The sequence below is a fragment of the Zingiber officinale genome, chromosome 3A (assembly GCF_018446385.1).
Source record: "Zingiber officinale cultivar Zhangliang chromosome 3A, Zo_v1.1, whole genome shotgun sequence".
Lineage (NCBI taxonomy): Eukaryota > Viridiplantae > Streptophyta > Magnoliopsida > Zingiberales > Zingiberaceae > Zingiber > Zingiber officinale.
This window is the reverse complement of record NC_055990.1, coordinates 130522996-130544850: the sequence shown is the minus strand read 5'-3', so window position 1 is coordinate 130544850 and position 21855 is coordinate 130522996. Positions and strand designations below refer to the sequence as shown.

The following is a 21855-nucleotide window of genomic DNA, read 5'->3' as shown; positions in this document are numbered from 1 at the left end:
CGCATTCCCGAGCGATTGGAGAACAGCCATCATAGAGTTTCTGCGCTCAGGTGCGACACCGTCCGATCGGGATCAAGCCTAGCTATTGAGGAGGAGAGCCGGTCGGTTCACACTCGTTGGAGACCAACTCTACAAGAAGGCTTTCTCCCGCCCACTTTTGAAGTGTGTGAGCTCGGAGGACGCGGAGTACATCCTCCAGGAAGTGCACCAAGGATCGTGCGGGGGACATCCGGGCGGGCGATCGCTAGCTAGGAAGATCCTACTGGCCGGGTACTTCTGGCCAACCCTGCAAGCAGACGCCGCTCGGACCGTCGCGACGTGCCTCTCCTGCCAGAAGTACCACAACGTCTCCCACCGACCGGCGGAGGAGATGAAAGCATCTACTATGTCCCGTCCGTTCGATCAGCGGGGAATGGATATCGTAGGTCTGTTCCCTATGGTGACCGGTCAACGGAAGTTTCTTCTAGTGGCGGTCGACTACTTTTCCAAATGGGTGGAGGCCGAGCCACTAGCCAAGATCACCAAGCAGATGGTCAAAAGGTTTATCTAGCAGTATATAATCTGTCGGTTCGGCATTCCTCGCTGGCTCATATCTGATAACGGACGACAGTTCGTCGGGAAGTAGGTCGAAGAATGGTGCAAAAGTTATGGCATCGAACAACACTTTACGTCCGTGGCGTACCCCCAAAGCAATGGTCAAGCCAAAGTAGTCAACCGAGAGATCCTTCGCATTCTTCAGGCTCGGCTCGACCATTTGGGAGGATGCTGGGTGGACGAGCTACCAGGCATCCTATGGGCTATCCGCACGACCCCAAAGGAGGGAACGGGCGTCACGCCATTCCATTTAGTGTACGGCGACGAAGCAGTTATCCCAATTGAAGTCGGCGTGGAGTCCGTCCGGATCCAAAATTATGATGATGACAATGCCGAGCGGAGGAAGATGGAGTTGGACTTGATCAACGAAGAGCGAGCCAAGGTGTCCGTCCGGCTGATGGCGTACCGGCAGAGAATGAAGCAGAACTACAGCCGGCGCGTGATCCCTAGAGCATTCCAGGTCGGTGACCTAGTGTGGAAGAAAGTAAAGTCGGTCGGGGACGTTGGAAAGCTGGAGGCTCCATGGGGGGCCCCTTTAAAGTCATCGAAAAGCTCCGCTCGAGTGCCTATTATTTAGAGGATAAAGACGGACGACAACTGGATCGACCATGGAGCGTGAACCACCTCCAGCCTTACCGGGCGTGATGAAAGGTGCGCCAATGTAATGTATGTTGTATACTTTCCGTTCGGCTGTATGCTTGAAATGCAGGAGTAAAAAATCGAAAAATTAGCGCAAGTATAAGGCTTAGTCAGCCGAATCGGAAGACCGTCGAGCTCCGACGTTAAATATCGAGAGTCGAACCGGCGACTATAAACCCTCCGGTCGGAATACCGTCGAGCTCCGACATTAAATATCGAGAGTCGAACCGGCGACTATAAACCCTCTAGTCGGAATACCGTCGAGCTCCGACGTTAAATATCGAGAGTCGAACCGGCGACTATAAACCCTCCGGTCGGAATACCGTCGAGCTCCGACGTTAAATACCGAGAGTCGAACCGGCGACTATAAACCCTCCGGTCGGAAGACCGTCGAGCTCCGACGTTAAATATCGAGAGTCGGACTGGCGACTATGAACATCCCGGCCGGAACAAAGGACGCTTGAAGATGAGCGACAAGGGAAAGTAGCGACAAGTCATATGCCACCTACGCCCGCTCGGGAGGCCTAGTTGGCCGAGTTATGTGTCATAGGCCCCGACCAATCACCCACAAGCATGCAAAGTAAAAACGAAGTTGCACAAAGATAAATTTTTCATTGAAATTATAGGAATCAAGGCCGAGCGGCCGAATTACAAAAAGAGAAGTTTTTTTGACTGAACGGTCGAATTACATGAAGACTTCTACTCCAAAAAATCATAAAGGTCCTCAGGGATGTTGCTAAGGAGCGCCGCATAGTCTTAGGTCGGGATGCTGGCGGAGTCAGGGAGCTGACCCTTAGACTTCAGAGAGTCCGTCGTGGCGGTGATGGCAAGCTCAAAAGCAGTATACATCCGCTCGCATACTTTTTCTGAAAATTCGGTCGAGCGGATGTGCTTCAACCTCAGGGCTGCGACTCGGTCGGGTTCCGCCTCTTGATATTCCTTGAAGGCGACTTGAGAAGCTTCGAGAGACTCCTGCAAAGTCTTCAGTTCATCCTTATGTTTAATTGCCTTAGCCGAGCGGCTCGCCTTCTCGCTGTCCAGCTGCTCCATCAGCTCTTTGACCCGTTGCTCCAGGCCCCGCGCCTCGACATTTTTCTTCTCCAGATCGGAGATAGCCGTTTTCTTCCTCTCGGTTGCCAGGCTTATTTTGCGGTCCAGTGATTTGACCTGTCGTTCGAGTTCGGCCAGAGTATGGGCCTGGCCGACCGTCTTTTTTTGCTCAGCGCCAACAAATCTTGGGTCTTTTTGAGCTCTTTCTGCAGCTCGGCATATGATGGACCTTGGGAAGGCGCGCCACCCGAACTCCTTAGCCTTTTTATCTCTTCTTCCGCCATAGCCAAGCGGTTGGAGATAACGATCTCCTCCACCCATCTCTGGCATGAATAAGAATATTAATAGCCAATCGGAATTACGGCATAAAAAACTTCGGAAGAAGACACACTTACCCCAGTGGCCTGCTGCATATGACTGTTGGCCAATTTACCGAGCGGAATCAAGGCAACTCGAGCCCTAGCATCGGCCCACATCTCGGCAAGGGGCCCCTTCATAGTAATCATATGCTCAGGCATAGTTGGCCGAGCGGACTCGGCCATAAGCTCCTCGGTAGGTAGATGCAGCGTGGCCCTGATCGTATGGTGCCGACCGGGAGTCGTCTGAGCAGAAGCTGGGGAAGGATCGGAGGCCGGTGCAGAAAATTGGGACAAAATGGCCGAGCGTTGGACTCGGCGGGGAGAGGGAGGAAGGGCGCTGACAGGTACGGCCTCGAGGGGGTCCGCAGACGCGTCCAGTTGGGATGGGGTCCGATCGGACGAGATCGCCTCCACCGCTGGGGGCTTTGCCGCGAGAATCGGCGATGGTCCGTTCGGATGGCTGGACCGCGGAAGTAGCCGAGCGAAGTGGTGTCTCCGTGCGGCGCCTCTTTTGTCGGAGAGGGCGCTCTTCCTCCTGAGCGGAGCCTTCCTCCCGGACGGAAGGCCCTCGGCTAGAAGTTATGCCAACTGCCGGCTCCGGGAGAGAAGCCTAAGCGGTCGACTCCCCCACATTCGACTCGCTCTCTCCTTCGTTAGAGCCGACCGGGGTGATGCCCAGTTGCTCCATCTCCTTGGCAGCTGCGGTCTCGAGCGCCACCGCTTTCCTCTTCAAAATCGCGGCCATCACGGACTCCATGACAACGTTCGCTGCAAAGGAAAAAGGAGAAAATTAATTAGCAATCAAGGCGAATGCACAAGTAAAATTCTTACCGAAACCGCTCGGGAGGGGAGTTCGGATTGGACTTAGGCCAAATATGTACATCACCCCTTCAGGTAAGAATTTGTTGATGTCGAACTTCAGACCGGCTAGCATGTTGGCAGCGTGAAGATAGTCCGGTCGGGTCTTGAACCTCTTTAGCTCAGGGGAGATTGGCGGTCCAACCTGCCACTGGGTTCAGAAGGAGGCCCACTCGGGAAGACGAAGATAGAAGTAGTACTCTTTCCAATGCTTATTGGAAGAGGGCAGTTTATTAAAGAAAACTAAACCGGGCCGAGCCTGGAACATGTAAGTACCCAGCTCGGACTGTTTAGGATAATAAAAATAATAGAAAACCTCCGGTCGGAGAGGAATGTTGTGGATTTTGAACAAGACAACAACGCCACATAGAAGGCGGAAGGTGTTAGGGGCTAAGATTCCGAGTGGAATGATGAAAAAATTACAAACTTCTACGATAAAGGGATGGATTGGAAAGCGCAGACCGGCTATGAACTGGTCGCGGAAAACACAGAAAGCTCCGCGCGACGGTTTGTGTGGCCGAGCGGAGGGGGAGGGTAGGATAAATTCAAAATCAGAGGGGATATCAAAATTATCCATCAGAATATCGGCATCGCGCCGATCGAAGCGCGACTCCATGGTGGTATACCACGGGCCGAGGGCTGGGTCTTGAGGTTGAGAGGAACTGGCCATTGTCCGAACGGGCGAAACCACAAAAGACGAGGAAAGGCAAACGATATAAGGAAGAAAATGACAAACAATACAGTGACCAGAGAGCGAGAACTTGACAAAAAATGCGAGGATAACAGAGAAGGGGTAAGGACCTTACAAAGAAGCTGAGGATAGAAAGGAGGAGGCTGGAGATCGCCGGAAACGGGAAGACGGGATCGCCGGAAGTCTGAAACGTCAGAGGAAGCTGTGGAGCACGAGAAAGCGGAAATGCGGTGAGGAGGGGGAGAAGGCGAAGGCTTTATAGGGTTGAGCTCGAGCGGCCTCCACCATCGGATGCAGGTCACGAGAATCGAAGCACGCATCGGGCCATCCATTTTAAACCGCCTTAGTCTCATCGCCCGCGACACTGCCGCCGTACGATGACGGTAGCAGCGCCACGTGGCATTCGGCCACTGGAGTGCATTTAATGAGCGGATGCTCGGCCTTAATGACGGAGATTGGTGCGAATTCCGAGGAGATACGAGGGAGGGTGTCGTTGACTGAGGTCGTAGCTACCCTCACACGAGCCGAGCGGAGGATGGTTTCTTAAATGCGCCGCTCGGCACTACGGGCGTCCATTCAGTCGGACTATGGGCCTCCTTCGACTAGACTTGAAGGGGAGGCAAGTGATTTGACAGTAAGGACGGGGGACCCCCTTCGTGGGAAGCCAATGACACGTGGAGGTCAGAAGTAAAAAGGGTAAGCATGAGATCCATCCGATCGGAGAAAGGTTGGGTCGATCGACCGAACGGGTCTGGGCGGAATCAAAGACAACCCGACAGGGGGTCGGGTTTCCGACGCTCATGGTGAATAGGGTCCCCGAGCCGAGCGGGTAGCTCGCTCGGCCGAGACGTAAAGCAGTAATGCTGTGAAGGAACAGTCGCAGCCGAGCACGTAATGGAGTGAAATCTTCCCGGTTGGACTGATACCTACGCCCGGTCGGAACGATGCCTGCCGAGCGGATGGACGCTCGGCTCGAGGAAAAAAGGAGACAAGGACAAGGGGACATTGGGGAACATCTTCTGACAATAGGCATGTTCGACGACCAAGCCATACGCAGAATCCTGCGACAAAAGGTTCTGATATCCCATCAGAGAGGTGCTCGGACTGTAGCAGTATAGTGTTAGACATGCTCCTCTGGTAAGCCCATACTAAGGTATGGTAAAGGACACGTGTACGCCTCGGTAGATGTGCATAAGCCTTCCCACAGCTCTATATAAGAGCCCTCAGACTTCGCTGGAGGTAGGCGATCTATCTTCTTTGGAGCCGCTTCATCATTTTCCTCTTGCCTGACTTGAGCGTCGGAGGGTCGTCGCCGGGAAACTCATCCCGGCCCGACTTCCTTGCAGGTTCGCCGGAGATCCATACGGCCGGTCAGAGATCCACATCATCAGTTGGAAGAGCGCCACGTGCCCAGCGTCCATCGACTCAGCGTTCGGACAGGATCACTAGCTTTAAAAAATTTACGTAGAACACCTTTGTGAGTTTTAATAATTTGTTCCACTCTTTTTCTTTTGTTTCTTTTAATACTCCGAGATTGATATTTTTTTGGAAATATATTTGTACTACAAATTTTAAGTGTAAAAATAAAACACACAAAACCAGCAACAAAACTAACAATGAAACAAACACAAGCAGTGAAAATAATAGTCAAAAGACGATAAAGTCTGGTTTATGCTTGAAGCAATCGATATAATCTATTCTATGATGATTAAAATTGGGATAATTTATTTAAACTCTTTTAAATCGGTAAAAAAATCATAAAATATTGACTCTAATATAATATTAAAAATCAATATTAAATATTGATGATAAAAAAATATAGATAAGTAGGTGTAAGTTGTAAGTTTATATATTGATGAAATTAAAATTTTAATCGTTCATGATTCATACTTTATTTTTTAAAGTCTTATAACTTATGTAAATAAATTAATAAAAAAAAATTATATCAAAAATAAAATTTTGGAAAGAGAAAAAAAAAGATCCTTAATATTTTTTATTTTTTTTTTTAGAATTCTATCTTAAATTTTAATAGATTTTTTTTACCTTTATTGAAACAATTCAATAATATATACTTTTAGACTTTTATTAAAATAACCAAATAAAATATATTTTTTGAATTTTTATTAAAACAATCTAATTATATATAATATATACATATTAAATTTGGAACCCCTAAATATCAAGGGCCCTTGGCCGTCGTTCCGATGACATACCTCAGGACCGACCCTCATTCATCGTTCCGGTGACATACTCAGGGCCGACCGTCATGACTTCGAAATATCCATAAACTACGCTTAGAATTTGACAATCTATCTAATATTAAAAAAACAAATATATTTTCATTCAACTCTATCATTTTATCGAAAAATATTAGGAGACGGGTAGTCCCATCTGGTTCTAATTGAGTTTGCTCATAATTAATAATATTATATATAAAAAAAACTTTCATAGTCTTAAAAAAGAGCAAGTGAATTTTTTTTTTTTTTTGAAAAATTTGAAAGTGTGGGAGACATTTTAGAAATTTTGAAACTTGGAGGCACTGATTTGAGAATTCTTCCAAAATCACTATTATCTATTAATAGTGCACCCATATTTCCACCCAAGTAAACAAGGCCCTAAAGCCGACCTCTTCGGTCTTCGCAATCCCAGGCCTTAAAGTCTTTCTTACGGCGGTAAATGAATCAAGCGTTCGTGAATAAATTTGGTGTTCAGCTTAGTAAGAGCTTGTTTATGTTCGTTCAATATACATAAAATTAATTAAATAAACAAGCTTGAACAACTCGTTAAGCTAAACAAACAGCTTGAACACATATGTGTTCAGCTCGTTAACGTTCGTGAACAATGTTTACGAACCATATTTATTAATAAAGCTCTTTTCAATATACTAAATAAACAATAAAATAAAATAAAAATAAATTTAAATTATCAATCTTAATAACAATCAAATAATTAAAAGTTTCAAACAATCAAACAAGCTTGAATTGAGCTTGATAACATCTAAACGAACCAAGCTCAAACCAAGCTCGAATTGAGCTTGATAACATCTAAACGAATCAAGCTCAAGCCAAGCTTCAAACAAGCTCAAGTTCATAAAAAATAAACCAAGCCAAGCTTGAACACTCATTTCAAAAGCTTAGTTCATTTTAAACTCGACTCTGTTCGGTCCGATTATCTTATCAAACAAACTTGAATATCTCACAGCTCTCTCGGAGCCCTAGCCTTTCCTCTTCGCCAGTCCCAATTTCCACGCCTTCCTCCTCCCGTCCGTCCCTGCTACCCACGCGGTAGAAGAGAAGCCCAAGAGCCGCCGCCTCCGGTGAACGGGACACGTTTCCGATTGCTCCGTGGTATCACACCGACGGGAGGAGAAGCGGAGACGAGGAAGTGATGGCGTCTTCGGTGTCGGATTCGGCGTTGGCTGATGGGCCTGTGATGACCATGATGAACAAGCGTCTCCGAGCCCTGCGCAAGAAGCACAACCGCATCTTACAGATGGAGGAGAGCATCGCACAAGGGAAGCCGCTCAACAAGGAGCAGGAAGAGGTTCTCCGCTCCAAGCCCACAATCCTCACTCTCATCGACGAGTACGAGAAGCTTCAGGGTCCTCTCGCCGCAGCAGTCCAGGAGGAGCTCGACCGCGCCTCTTCCGACACCGCCCCTGCCGTATCTCCTCCTCCTCCTCTCTCTACCCCTCAAGAAGAAACCCCTATCCCTGCTGATGACAAGGAAGAGCCGGATCGGGCCGTGATTGACATTTTGACCTTGGCCTATTTCGGGTGCCTGTTCGATGTCAAGCCGCAGAGCGAGTTTGCGGCGATGATGTTGACCAGGACTCACGAGCGTGGCTGCTGCTTGACCTACGACTACGTGACGGACGATGCCACCGACCTCCTTGGCGAGCAGGATCTCGATGCGATATCGACGCTTGGCTCCTTTCTCACTTCGCGGCCGGTCTATTCAGTTGTCTCGCATAAGGACGCTCTCCACGCCTGCCTTCAGCACGCAAAGCTCTGGCTTATGAACGCTGATCAGCCTATCCAGCCTGGGACATCGCTCACCTGTTAGTGCCCTTTGGTTATATGTGGATGATAGGTTTCTTTTTCTGCATTGTTTATTGGTTTTGACGTACATGTTGTGGACAATTTAGATTCTGGATTGAGAGAAAAGTTGAACAAGATTTTGGCTTCGGACTACTTCACCACTACGCCAGAAATGAAGGCCCCTGGTGATGTGGCAGCTGCTGTGGGGAAGTATGGTGCTTCTTGTCAGGTTCATATTAGTGAGGCAACGACAGTGCCCTCATCAGGACAATCTAAAGATGTCCAAATTCGAGTTGTGCCTGAGGTGAATGTGAAATTTTATGGTTTTTCTTGTATGAGCTAATTTTTAATTTTCCTTTAATTTATATTTTATTCATTCAGCTTATCTTGTCATGTCTTTGTCATTCATATGCTTACCCAATGGATCCACTCTACTTTGAGAAGTGAAAATTTTTGAAGTAGAAACTGTGTTGCATCAATTGCGGACATTTGGGTCCTAATAACTACTGATTATTGTTGGTGAATGCTCCCTAGGAATTTACTCAAACATAGGATGGTTGCTATGCTAGAAAAAGAGAAATTTGTTTTCCATTTTATGTTTTGTGGGTTTGCTACATTACATATTCCAGTTATGCAGGTTTTGACCTCTTATCCCACTAGTGCAGCAAAATATGTGGGTAAGGATTATTAAGTGTGTTAAAATGACCCTCAAAGCATCTTATTCACTTTTAGAAGCTTTTTCAATGTGATTTTAAGCTTGAATCTTGACAATTATGTGATTGAAGAGAGTGAGGCTTGTGGGGATCTTACATTTATTGCTAGAAAAGAGAACTGTGACAAAACTGCTACATCAGCAACAGGCCTATAGCTCCTCCATACTGCATTTTTCCCATGAGGTACTCTGGTGACCCTGTGATGCAGGGATTTAATGGGGACATTTGAATTTTTGGATTGAAATCTAGCATTTTTTTTCCTTTTCTAATTCTGATTTCTAAGTTTTGGTTGATATTTGAATTATAACTCATCACTTTTAGCAATTATTCTTCTGTAGAGTATAACATTTGGGTTTAGCTATAATGACACAAACAACATAGTCTCTGTATTGGTTGTATGTAGAAAGTGAATCATTGGGAGCAAATTTTAAGAAATTATTTGTTAAAAGATTGCCATATTGAGATGAAGTAACCTAACTTAAAGCTGTCTTCATCTTTTTTTGTGTGTGTTTTTTGGGGGAAAAATTTAAAGGATTATTGTATAACCCAACTTTTTGTACTTTTGGTATACTGAAAACTATTTTCAGACTAATATGATTAATAAGAATCTTCATTTTTGAAGAGTAAAAACTTAAACAAGTGTTAAATAAAACTCAGTAAGAATGAGGAAGCTTGGATTTCCATTTTTTGTTTTCGCTTTCCCTCTCCTCCTCTCGTTGTTATCTGACAACTAAATCATGATGAACTGCCACCACAAAATGAGAGAAATGTAGCTGCTATTAATGGGAGTTGAATCTGTAGACTAAATTTAACAACCAAGAAAGTTCTAATAATCTGTTACCTTTTGCAGATTTATCAATTTCTTGAAGCCATTTGATAATTCATAAGGAAGAGTTCAACACAAATAAATCACTCAGATAAGGAAATTCATTTCAAATCCTATTATGCATTCTGACCAACAATTACAGCACTGAATGTCTAGGAAAGATCCTAATACTGGTACAATCAAGAGCTGAGTGGTTAAAGATGAAGAGAAATTAGTTAATTCTTTAGGTGAATCATCAGAGATAGAATTTAGGATACTTTTGTATTGACATCCATAACAGGTTACATGTGGAAATGCATGATCTTATCTTCACATAAACATAATCTCTATGTATTGGGGGAAAATTCAAAAGTGTCTCTACCTTTATAGATGTTTTAGATTAATACTATTTACATCCAGGTCCTTGTACATTTACCTAATCATAAGTGGATCCTTAACAATCTCCACTACAACAATCACTGGAATACAACTTGAACTTTAATAACATCCTTGCCCATGCAAAATTTCTTAGGTGAATTGTACCTCTTTATGAGTCACCAATGAGCACCTCTTTATGAGTCACTAGAGAGGTTGATTAGTTCATCAAAATGAAAAACTAGTGACAAAAATTTGGCATGATGATTTTCCCGTGTATGTTGCCTCTAACTTGGTTTATGATCTATTTGTTAGATACAATGGAGGGTAAGCATATATGCCTCTAAATAATGAGAGTACTATTAAGTTTAATCTTGTCAAACCTAATGAATCTGAAACAGGACTAATTATAACTCATAGCAAACAAATCAAAACCCCTTGTACTTAAATTGAAAGATCCAACTTAGTATTCCAAGAGATACTAGTTGGAGCTCACATATAATCTAATTACCCTTCCTCTAAGATTAAAGAACTTGATTTTTTTTTTTTAATTTTAATTCTAGAATAGTCACAGGATTACTTTCCTCAGACTTAACTTGAAAAGGAAACTAAAGATAATGTAAGAGATACAAAACTTAATACCTCAAGAGATAATAATCAAAGCTTTTACCTTATTTAGTGACCCTTCTCCAAGACCAGAGAACCTTTAATTGACTCTCAAGACCTAATTCCAAAGGAGCTTCTTGATATGAGAAACATTGAGCATGCTACTATTCATATAATAGACACATTTTCTACCTCACTTAGAGATCCTTCTTGCAAGATAAAAGAATTCTTAAGTGGGACCTAAGACTACATCAGAAACTCTCCTACTGACTTCCTCCCTTAGAGAAGCTTATCATGTGCCATTAGTTGTGACCCAAAACATGATTTCAAAAAAGTGGCCTAGGCAGCTACCTTCGTGGTTTTGATAGATCTCTGCTTTGCTTGCATTATAGGTGACCATTTTTAGGCGGGTGCTTCAAAAATCAAGTAATCAACCTCGACAATTTGTCTATGTTGCTTAGGCATAACTAGGTCAATTGGATTAGGGATTAAGGGTTAATTTAGGAAGGTGCATTTAATAATGGAAAAGGCGGTTTAGTGGCTTGATGAAAAGGCCGGATATTATATTATGACGGCACTAATTATGAATTTGCTATGTGTTTTCTTACAATGTGGATTTGTCATTAAGAATCTTATGCTTTGTTGTAGTTTTTGCATGATTAGTTGCAATGTGAAATAAGATATATTTTGTTGATATGTGGATTCTGAGTTTCAGTAATGTGATAAATGATTGTAAATTTCAGTGTCTATTGTAATAATATTCTAATGTTGGTCTTCTAGGTTCTTGATTAGGTGCCCGACTACTTCCTAGGCGCTAAGCGATTAGCTAATCACCTATCCCTGGAATCACGGTTTATAATCTTGACTCAAATTCTTAGAATTTTTTATAGTAGTTTAAGAGTCTAAAAACTAAAATAAATATAAAGAGATGACCAATCAAGAATATGAGACTCTTTTTTATCAATTGGCAAATTGCTTGATAGTTCTATTGAGGTATCTACTAGTATGTTTCTAGATATAGTTAATATAAGTACATAAATAATCTCTTCTCTAGCGATTCAAGCTTTTGTGATAAGTGGTTATGTAAAAAGTATTTTCTCATTAATTCTTATGTTGTATTTTCAATCAAATGAACTATACCCGCTTACACATGAAAATACAGTATAAAGGATACAAATATATAAATTGGTCCCTTTCCTAATAGCTTGTGCTTTTGGTCAAGTGGTAAGCCAATCAATTTGAGCATGAATCAGCTCATCAACCTATTGAGTTGGTTTTTTTATCTCTTTCTTTCCTCAATAGTGGGAATCATCATGAATTAACTGACTCCACTTAGTGGGATAAGGTTGGGTTGTTGTTTGTCGTTGTTGTTGTATTTCTTTCCTCAGTACAATAATTCTATCGAGCATATTAAGAGAGACATGCTAATTTTTAGGGGTTTTACATTGAGTATATTATGATGTATCCAACTTTTTTAGATCGGTGGTATGCCAATTAACCATATTATAGTTTTGAGCTTGTCAACCTGTTGTCTACGAGTAAAATATATTAAATAGTTCATAAATTTGAGAACCCTCATAAATACTTCTCTAAGAGCTTTGATATCCATGTCTTTGACATGTGACCTGGAACTTGATATGGTAAAGTTGGAACATAATATGGTTAGCACCTCCATCACGCCAGCCAAATTTGGACTGGTATTATATGATAAAGTATTATGATACACATTGCCAGCAGTTGCATGAGTTGCTTTTGGAACTTGATGTGAACTTGATCAATTATGATAATGTGCTTATTGGATAAATATCATTTTGCTTTGTTGAGTTTGATAAAGGAAAAATATTATATATGCCATAAGGAATCATTTCGTATACATGTATGACCAGTATGGGACTAAATCCAAATAATATCTAATGCTTTTAGCACTTCAAATTGCAGCATAGGTACTATCTATGTTTTGTTTGTTGTATAAACTAAGAAATGACCATAATGAAATGGAAAAAAAAATATGATATTCACATGTAGGTGAAAAAGATTTAAGTAGTTAACAAAGCACAACAACTAATAATCCCCTCAATCTCAAATTATCAAAGCTTTGGAAATAGTTGATGGAGTACATAGGCGATGATTCCTTGAAAGCATCAATAATTGAGAGGATAAAGAGAAGATGGATGAGCATAAAGAAAGAAGAGAAAAATTATTTGGAACTAGGAGGAAAAACAAGATCTCACAAGCAAGTCTCTCAAGTGGGCTTCTCCTATAAGTGGCACATACAATAACGGCAATAGTATGATGGAAAAAGAAAGCATTTAAGGGTCCTAGAGTAAAAATAGATATCTCTTTCCAATCTTTGAATTGGGGATATGATACTATGTTAAATTCGAGGTTAAAAAGATGAGAGTGTTTGGGTCGGAGGAAAAGTTTTGAAAGATGAGAGGGGAGGTCGTTCACCTACCCTTAAGGGGATAATTTGTGGAAAACTTTGACCTTGAAATGGGAATTTGATACTATGAAGAAATAGATTGTATTAAATAACTGGGAATAATTATAGATTTATAGGTACATATAGTTGTATATCTATATGGAAATAAATCTGCAATGCTTTACAATACCATTTTGTGCAAAGTTTTGATCTCAGACCGAAATGATATAGTTTTAGTAATGTGTGATGCAGACACATTTCAAAAATATGCTACAATCAACTTAAATGAATTTTAATATTTTGATCATCTTCCAGTTAGGTTGTATAAGCCTATAGCAATTAAATTGTTAATTGAATTTAAATTTTAGGTTACCAAGTTGTAAAAATATAACAAACACTAAGGGTTATGCCTTACTATACAGAAATGAGTGTCGTGAATTGAATGAGAGCATTAGATCCTTCATATTCTATGAGAATTTTCCGAAACCTAGATTAAATCTCTTAGGACATTTTTAGTATTGGAATTGGTTTGTTCATGTAATACATATGTATATCATGATTAACCATGGAGAACTAGACTATATGATATGGATACATATTGTCTTCTCCTACTCTGATTTGATCGCTCTTCTTTATTGATGATGTGCTTTGTTGGTGTTTCCTCACTTTCCCTTCCCTCATATTGCTTCTCCTTTCTGTGACAAAATCAAATGATTAGTCATGGGATGGAGCCAAACGAGATTGGTTGAGACGGGCCTGTATTAGTTGGTATCACTGAACTTGTGTCACTATGGCGACACAATGAAATTTACCCATATATCGGTCAACAATTTGAATGATATATTTTAACATTGCTGGGCACTACCTATCAGTGCTTGAAACCATGAAATTCACAATACCTTATATCTAATACTATTACCATGTTACTTCCGCTGTCTGCAACAGAGACTCCAGGATTGCTAATATTATTTAAGCAATCTAATAATTCATTTTGTCATGTTGAAATATCTTAGTTTTATACTGTGCTATTTTTGTAACAACAAATGGGTTGCTTGTAGGCCCCATATTCTATGGACCGGCATTTTCTTTCTTTGGAGTTCCATCTTTTCATTGTTTCCTTCCTAAAAAAAAATGAAAAACAAGGGTATATATGAAGAATGGAGGGAAAGGATTAAAAATGAATTTTTCTTCAAGTTATTCTATTTAACGCATATAGGGAGAGGTCACAGATGATTTTTTAATGTTCACCAAGTTTCCATTAGTTTTCGATGTGGTGGTGGATGAGTTACAATGGATAGATGCTCAAGTTTATTCATTCAAATACTTATCTTTCCATAAATTGAAACAACTGAAGGATGATCTATCTGTTGACTTATATCTTGCTCCTATTCTGTTTGCAACTTATCCTTCAGGAAAATCAAGCCTTAGATTCAACCTTGTAACAGTAAACATTGAATAAAGTGAAGCCAAATTTGAATATATGGAAAAGTAAAATGAAATAAAATTTTATTTTTAACTGTTACAAAAGAGTGTCTTCTGCTGCCATTTGATGTTTTCTTAGGTGTTTCCTGAATTTATTATTCTTTCTCTGCCTAGTGTTGCTAACTTAAATTAGACATGTGACATGACTTTTATGCTTTTTGTACTTGGAGTAGCTAATGTAGAGCTCATTCTATGCGCATGAAAATTTAGATGTAAAATTTGCACATGCACCTTCCATTGTCAACCATTCACTAGAAAGGTGTTAATTTTTTTACAGATTTTTAATTAATCAAATTGACACAAGAAAATAGAACTACTTGATGTTCTGTAGTTCTTTTAAGTTTACCTTTTTAAGGGGTATGCTTTGGTACTACACATTTATTCCTCTTCATCTAGTGGTTCTTGGTTTTAAGTCGAAGAAACTTTCTATATGCAGGACTAAGGCATGTAAATTTATCCTTTCATATATTGTGTTTTTTTTTCTCACACGACTCTTCTTCTTATAGTTTGCTATCAAAACATTGTTAGTGCTTTATTCTCTTAGGGCTGATTACTATGATGGAATATATGAAAGAGAGGAGGGAAAGTGACAAAAATATACATAAATGATGGAGTTACATATGCAATTTTGTGAGATTGTTCCTTATCTCTTCCAGATCTTCATCCAAGTAATTAGACCTTAGAAAAAAATATACACTATTTGGTGTGTGTGTTTTCTGTAGAACAGATTAGTTTAATTGATCGAATGCCAAACATTTATTCAGTATTTATAAGTAGTTAATTTGGAACACAGTATACCTAAAATTGATTCTATAATCTGTATACGTTATGACTATTCTGCTATGCACCCAACATTAAACAAAGTGCCATTTCCATTGTCTGCATGCTGCACGTCAAAAAGTAACTAAAATATATTGGATTTTGAGAAGCATATCCGATTCAGGGTTTGAGTCAGGTTTGAGCCTTTAAGTGGCCAAAGTTGGGGATGAGCAATGTTGAGGATGAGAAGGCCAAATAACAATTGGCTGTGAGCTTTGTCCAAGAGTGTGTGAATAGCTTAGACAGACGGCTGTTGATGTAGGGGAAAATCATTAAATGTAGAATAAGGACTTGGAAAAAGAGAAGAGGGGCAGGGGAATATAGAAGAGAAGTTAGTATTTTAGAGAAGATGAAGATAAGATAGGGAAGCGAAAGAAAAGGGGTATCCGGAAAGGAGAAGAAGAGGAAGAAGGTGAGACAGAAGTCTTGGATCAGTTTGCTATGATACCAATTGAAGGATTAAAAATAGAAAGAGATGGAAGAGGTTGGTGGGAGAATTGGAGAATGGGACAAACTAGAATGGATCTCCTTTATCATTAGACTTGGCTCTTGTTCAAAATAAGCTTTTAATATGACATGATATAGACAAAATTAGATAAAGAAAGTATGAAACAATCGTAGTCTACAATTGCTCTTAAATCCGTATTGATATTTATTCTTTGTGCCTTGTATTCCTGATAATACATTTGTTTTAACTTTTACCTATTGCTAGCGTCAAAATTTTCCTTTCTTTTTTCGAAATGAGAATCTTGTTTGTTTTATAATATTTGTGGAACGCAGTGAAATCTGATGTTTGTTTTACTGCAGGAGGATGAACAGCAAGAATTTCAACCAAATGAAGTTTACCCTGATCATGAACTTGGCCTTGCTGATGAACAACTAATCATTGTAACCGCTACAACTCAATCCTTTTTTGTCCCAACTAAAATTGATCTTCAATTTTCTACATGTTTCTTTCTTTTGGTTCCACTTGCAGGATGAAATAGACACCGTCAGCTTTCCAGCAGTTGCTGTATCCAACCAAGAGCAAGAAAAACCAGAAATAGTTTCAGAAAACCTAAATGCTAGGGATGTGGAGCAGAAAGAACACCAATATCATTCGCGTAGGCCTTACCACAATAATCGAGGTGGAGTTCGTGGTGGTATTGGTGGTCCTGGAGGCAGGAGAGGTTATCGTGGTGGCCGAGGTGGGAATGACAGCTACCAGAATGGCTGGAGTCAGTACTATGACTCCAACTACTACCCTAGAAACTATTATAGTGCTAAGGGAAGAGGGGGTCGATCTGGTGGTTCAGCTAATTATACTAATCACGGAAGTCATGCCCCTTCCAATCTTGAGCTGGATACTAGTGCCTAGATTTAAGAACTAGCTATTTTACCTGAGGGGCGCTATCGATTTAAGAACTAGCTATATAACCAACTCACGCAAAATCTGTTGGCTTTTAGTGTTATATATATTGGATGCATCTCCTTGGATTTTGGGTAATGAATCTTGAACTACTGATAACTTGTTTAGAAAACACTAAAAGATAAATTTGTTTAGAGAACAGATCTGTCTAATGCGTGGTAATTCGATATCCTTGTGTTACCTTTATTATTTTACTTTGCGCGCCTCTGATAATTGATTGAACAGAGAGCTTTTCTGTATTTGGGTGAGTGATTATGCAGGCTATCAAGAACAGTTGTCGTTTTCTTAATTTTTTTTTAGTAGCCATGACAACTCGGAAAAAGAATGAATCAGCCAGAATAAAGTGTTTTCCTTCACATAGACGTTCTAGTGGATGACTCGATTGTTACTAGAATGGTGGGGTTCCATTAATTTAATATTTCTATTGGTATACTGATGGTGGAGTCGAGTATAATGGAAATGAAATGAAATGATACTAAAATGTGATTGGAAATAAAATTAAAAGAGAAATATTTTATTTTATTTTATTTATTTATTTGGTTATAATATTAATGATATAAATATTTGAATTATTTATTTAATCAATTTGATGTATTGAGTGTCTAATTTATTTGATTTATTTAGCATGCTTGATTAGGTTATGGATCCTATTATAATAGAGTTAGGATTAATTTTCGAAGAATACATATTCTTAAAAGTTTTTTTTCATCTCTTAACTAACTTAATGGTGGGGTATAAACTGATCTGGTAAATTATCTCCCTAAAATGGACCTTACAAAATATTTGAGACGGGTATATAATTATCTTCTACTACAGCAGAATAACATCAAAAACTATTATAAAACTAACATTGCACTTGTTAGAAAACTATCAGTTGACTGTCTGGTAAATTTGCTCAGACAAATTTAGTCGGTTTCCTTATTCAATTTACTCAGATATATAGATCAACCGATTTACTAGTTCAACTTGCTTTGTCTGAACCACTTTAGTAAATCGGACTAACCAACGTCACTTGATCAACTCATTCAACTCGACCAAGGTTGAATCATTGTAATTTTAATTTCCATTCAATTTAGGTGAAACAGAAATGATGAAAGAGTAATTTCTCATTTCTTAAATTAATTATTTATCCGATTCAACAATAAAGAGTAAAAGATTTTAAAAATTAATTCTCTTTGTCATTTTCCAAAATTAGATTCAGTCTATTCTATAATAAAAAATTTAAAAAAATGTTTATAAAAATGAAATAAAAAATCTTGAACTAGATTATTGAATCCCCTCATCATCCATCTCTCTCTCTACTCATCAAACCTCTTCATTCCCCTATCCTAAGACTATTTTTTGCGACATTAACTTATGGCCATAAGGCCACATGTAACAATTTTATTATTTACCAAAGCTCGGGAAAGGAAATAAACAAAAAAAAAGTAAAAAAATATTTGTTATCGAGAGGATATTTTTATTGATTATAAGATTTTAATTAATATTGGACTAAAAGTTCAATTTTGTTTTTTACCGAATAAAATGAGATCAATAAATTATTTTAATAATTTAATCTAATTGAGTTCGATCATATCCTTTGGTGGTTTAAATGAGATTTTAGATAAATTATAAAAAATTATAATTTAGTAAAAATAAAATATATTGGATTAATGCTATATGTACATTGTATATATATCAAGATACTTGATATTAATAGTAAGTAATTATTAAAATTTTATTAAAAAATTAATTAGAAAATTATATATATATATATATATATATATATAGAGATACAAGAAAACTTAAAGGTTTCAACAGATGCAACGTAAAAAGATCATCAAAGTATAATTTAAAAGTAAATTTATTTTTTATGTGTTATATTATTTAATTGGTAATAATAGATAAATTGATCGACGTACATTCAAATCACACAAAAAAAAAAAAAAACTTTTTGTAATTGAACTATTTTGTTTTGGGCCAATAGAAAAAATGAAGAAACAAAAATAAAAAATCTTTTTTTAAAAAAAAGCAAAGGAGCATTTTTTTTAAAAAATCACAAGGGTAAATTAAAATGAGTATCCAATCGGCCTAATGCACCGGATTTCATCAGAACTCCGAAGTTAAACATGCTTGGGCGAGAGTAGTACTAGGATGAGTGACCAGATGTTCATGGAGAGGTCCGAAGTAGGTCAAGGTGATCGGATACTTGTGTGGGGCTCGGAGCAGGTCAAAGTAACCGGATACTTGCAAAGGCGCTAGTAGGTCAGGGTGACCGGATGCTCATGGGGAGGTCTGAAGCAGATCAGGGTGACTTGATATGCGGATGCTCGCGGGAAGGCCTAGAGCATGTCAGGGTAATTAAATGCTCGCGAGGAGGCCCAGACTATGAGAGTAATTGTGGTCCTTCGTTTGAGGGGAGGATTGTTGAGATTCAATCAAAGTCCCACATTGGAAATGTAAAATACAGCATCCAAATAATATTTAAATATAAGATTATTGGACAAATAATCTTATTGGATTTTTCAGGAATTTTTAGGAATTTCCTGAGATTTAAATGGAGTTCGTATGACATGTTTTGAGGGGATGAATCGGTTGGGTGGAGAAAAGTCTGTTTGGAGCACCATTTAAGTGGGAGTTGAGCGAGGAATTAACTTAGAGTTTGATTAAATTAACCCTAAGTATATACTTAGCCCTAATTCCCTATTTTCTTTCTTTCCTTCCCGATTTCTTTCCCTCTTCGCGCACAACCCTGCCCGAGCCGCCATCCTTCTCCCCTCACCTCGCGACAGCGCCGGTTCTTCCTCCTCCTTCCCTTTTCTCTTCGCGATGCTGCCAACCACCGCCCGGAGGACAATCGCCTCTCACTGATGCCGATTCTTGAGAGCCTCCAAGTGTCGATTCCCAAGTGCCGCTTCTCAGAGCAGTGTCGTCGTCGATCTCCACGGTCGGCCCCTTCTTCCTTCAATCGACTGTGTCCGTGCCCAACTCAGCCGAAGGTCGGTCACCTCTCCCTGACGTCGGTTCGTGAGAGCTTCCGAATGCCACACGAGTGTCGTTTCCTGGAGCAACGCCATCGTCTCCCTCTCGAGGGTGTTCTTCCTCTTCGAGCCGAGCCCTAGCTACTTCTCGTGGAGGCCGATTTCCCCTCCTCATCACCAGATTTGGAACAAGGAGGTCCAACGACGCTTTCTCACCGGATCTAGGAGTATTCAAGATCATCCTCCGGCAGAGATGGAAAAGAAGCAGTGCCTTTGACAGTAACCAACCGTAAGGTAATCTAATAGATGAATATGGATCGGGATATCTGGATCACGGGTCAAGCAAAGGTAAGACTCCTTTTAGTAAGGAGGTTGTTGTGCCATAATTGGGATGATTTCAGATATTGGGATTTATGGTGGAATTAGATCTAATGTTAAGATGTTACTGTGATGATTGTAATGTAGGATACTTGGTTTGGACATTCACAACAACAACTTTCTCCGGCTATGAGATAGCAATGGAATGCATTGATTTGGGTAAGTTGTTGTTGATTTATACATGAATGTAGATTCAAATTGGAAAGGTGTAGTTGTTAACTAGATGCTGTGGAATAGTTAAATTTAATTGAGCTACACATTGGGTTGTGGAATGATAAGAGGTTATGGATTGAGTTAAACCTAACAGGATTAATGAGATTAGTTAACTACCAGATTTGGGCTTGATAATTGAAATGGAATTAATATATAGATTCTGATTCAGATTGGGATAAGTTAGCTATTTGGTTTATGATGAATTTAGCTAACTAGTTCTTACTTGACTAGTTATATCATACCATATGTGATCGCAGGATTTTGTTTTGGAACGAACGTCTCAACGTAGGATTTCTGGACATGATCTACAGTTAAAGGCGGGTACCTCTTGACTTATCTTTTTATGATATTGTCAATTAGATATGCATAGTATTTTATAGTTGCAAGCAATGATCATGTTTGCCTTTGGTATGTCACGGTTTGATACCCATAGCATGATCTGTTTGGTCGCTTGTTATGTATCCATGTTTATACTTCATGATTCTTACCATGAGTACTTCAGTTCCTAGAGTAAGTGACATACCATGCTTTACTGAGTTTAGGACTAGACTCTGGATTTTTATTATCTGACATGTGTATCTATATTTTTATATCATACCTGATCTGTGTACCTAGACCTTTTGCTTTGATCCATGTACATTGTTGGTACATATTTTATGGAGGTGGATATGTTCAGGACCTAGGTTATTATACCATAGAGGGTCTGTATACCCTAGATCTGTGGATTTGACTTACTTGTACTAGGGTACATATTTTTATATATATATGTGTGGATTTGGTTCAGGATATTGTCATGCTTAGTTTCATGCATCATTCGCATGATTGCATGCTGCGTGATAGACTGCTCCATTATTATAGAGCATATCGCCGATTTCATCATTGCTCTGTTGGTCCTTCATGGGTAGCGTGTGTGGTACGTCGGTTTGCTCTGTTCGATGCTCGTTGGTCCGCTCGTGGGTAGTGTGTGTGTGGTAGCGTCGAGGATCCCTCTCCGTCGTGATGTCTGGGAGATGAGGCGTTCGCTCCCCACTTATGATTTGGGGTAGGAGTATGTGTACTCCGACAATCCCGTCCACTCGATCGCTCATCAGGAGCGTGCACGGTTGTCACAGCCCTACCCACTCAGTCTCACCATTGTGTGTGAGATGACTGATTGACGTCAGGGGTGACCATGTCATTGGCACCATGTGCATGTATTGCATTTATTTGCTTGTGTTTGCTCCACTTATATGCTGCATTTTGGTGGATGTATTTGTTTGACATGCATGTAGGAGGCATATTGTATATCTGGTTTGACGACCCTTTTATTCTGGATAGGAGTTCCTGGTGAGTACAGCTTCCTCAGTTACCTTTCAGTTTTACATATTTCCTATATATGATTAGGAAGCTGTATTCCATGTTTATTGCTGTTAGATATATCTTACTAGGCATGTCTATTGGTAT

At 39.9% G+C, this 21855-nt stretch overlaps 1 protein-coding gene and 1 long non-coding RNA gene across 2 annotated transcripts; both read left to right on the top strand.

The window, feature by feature from the left end:
• The first annotated feature begins 7381 nt into the window (after positions 1–7381).
• LOC122052434 lies at positions 7382–16995 on the top strand. The gene is made up of 4 exons (XM_042613939.1): positions 7382–8251; positions 8339–8535; positions 16261–16341; positions 16430–16995. The coding sequence occupies exons 1-4, from the start codon at positions 7579–7581 to the stop codon at positions 16808–16810; spliced, it is 1332 nt and encodes a 443-aa protein (XP_042469873.1). The 5' UTR covers positions 7382–7578; the 3' UTR covers positions 16811–16995.
• Positions 16996–19560: 2565 nt separating this feature from the next.
• LOC122054028 lies at positions 19561–21033 on the top strand. The gene is made up of 3 exons (XR_006132519.1): positions 19561–20169; positions 20287–20358; positions 20670–21033. It is a non-coding gene; the product is annotated as an uncharacterized LOC122054028 (long non-coding RNA).
• Positions 21034–21855: the final 822 nt, after the last annotated feature.

Bases quoted from the DNA above. Each gene is read 5' to 3' on its own strand.
- LOC122052434 (XM_042613939.1), top strand. From the start codon at position 7,579: ATGGCGTCTTCGGTGTCGGATTCGGCGTTGGCTGATGGGCCTGTGATG. The intron at 8,252-8,338 runs GTTAGTGCCCTT...TGGACAATTTAG, and splicing joins GCCTGGGACATCGCTCACCT to ATTCTGGATTGAGAGAAAAG. The intron at 8,536-16,260 runs GTGAATGTGAAA...GTTTTACTGCAG, and splicing joins AAATTCGAGTTGTGCCTGAG to GAGGATGAACAGCAAGAATT.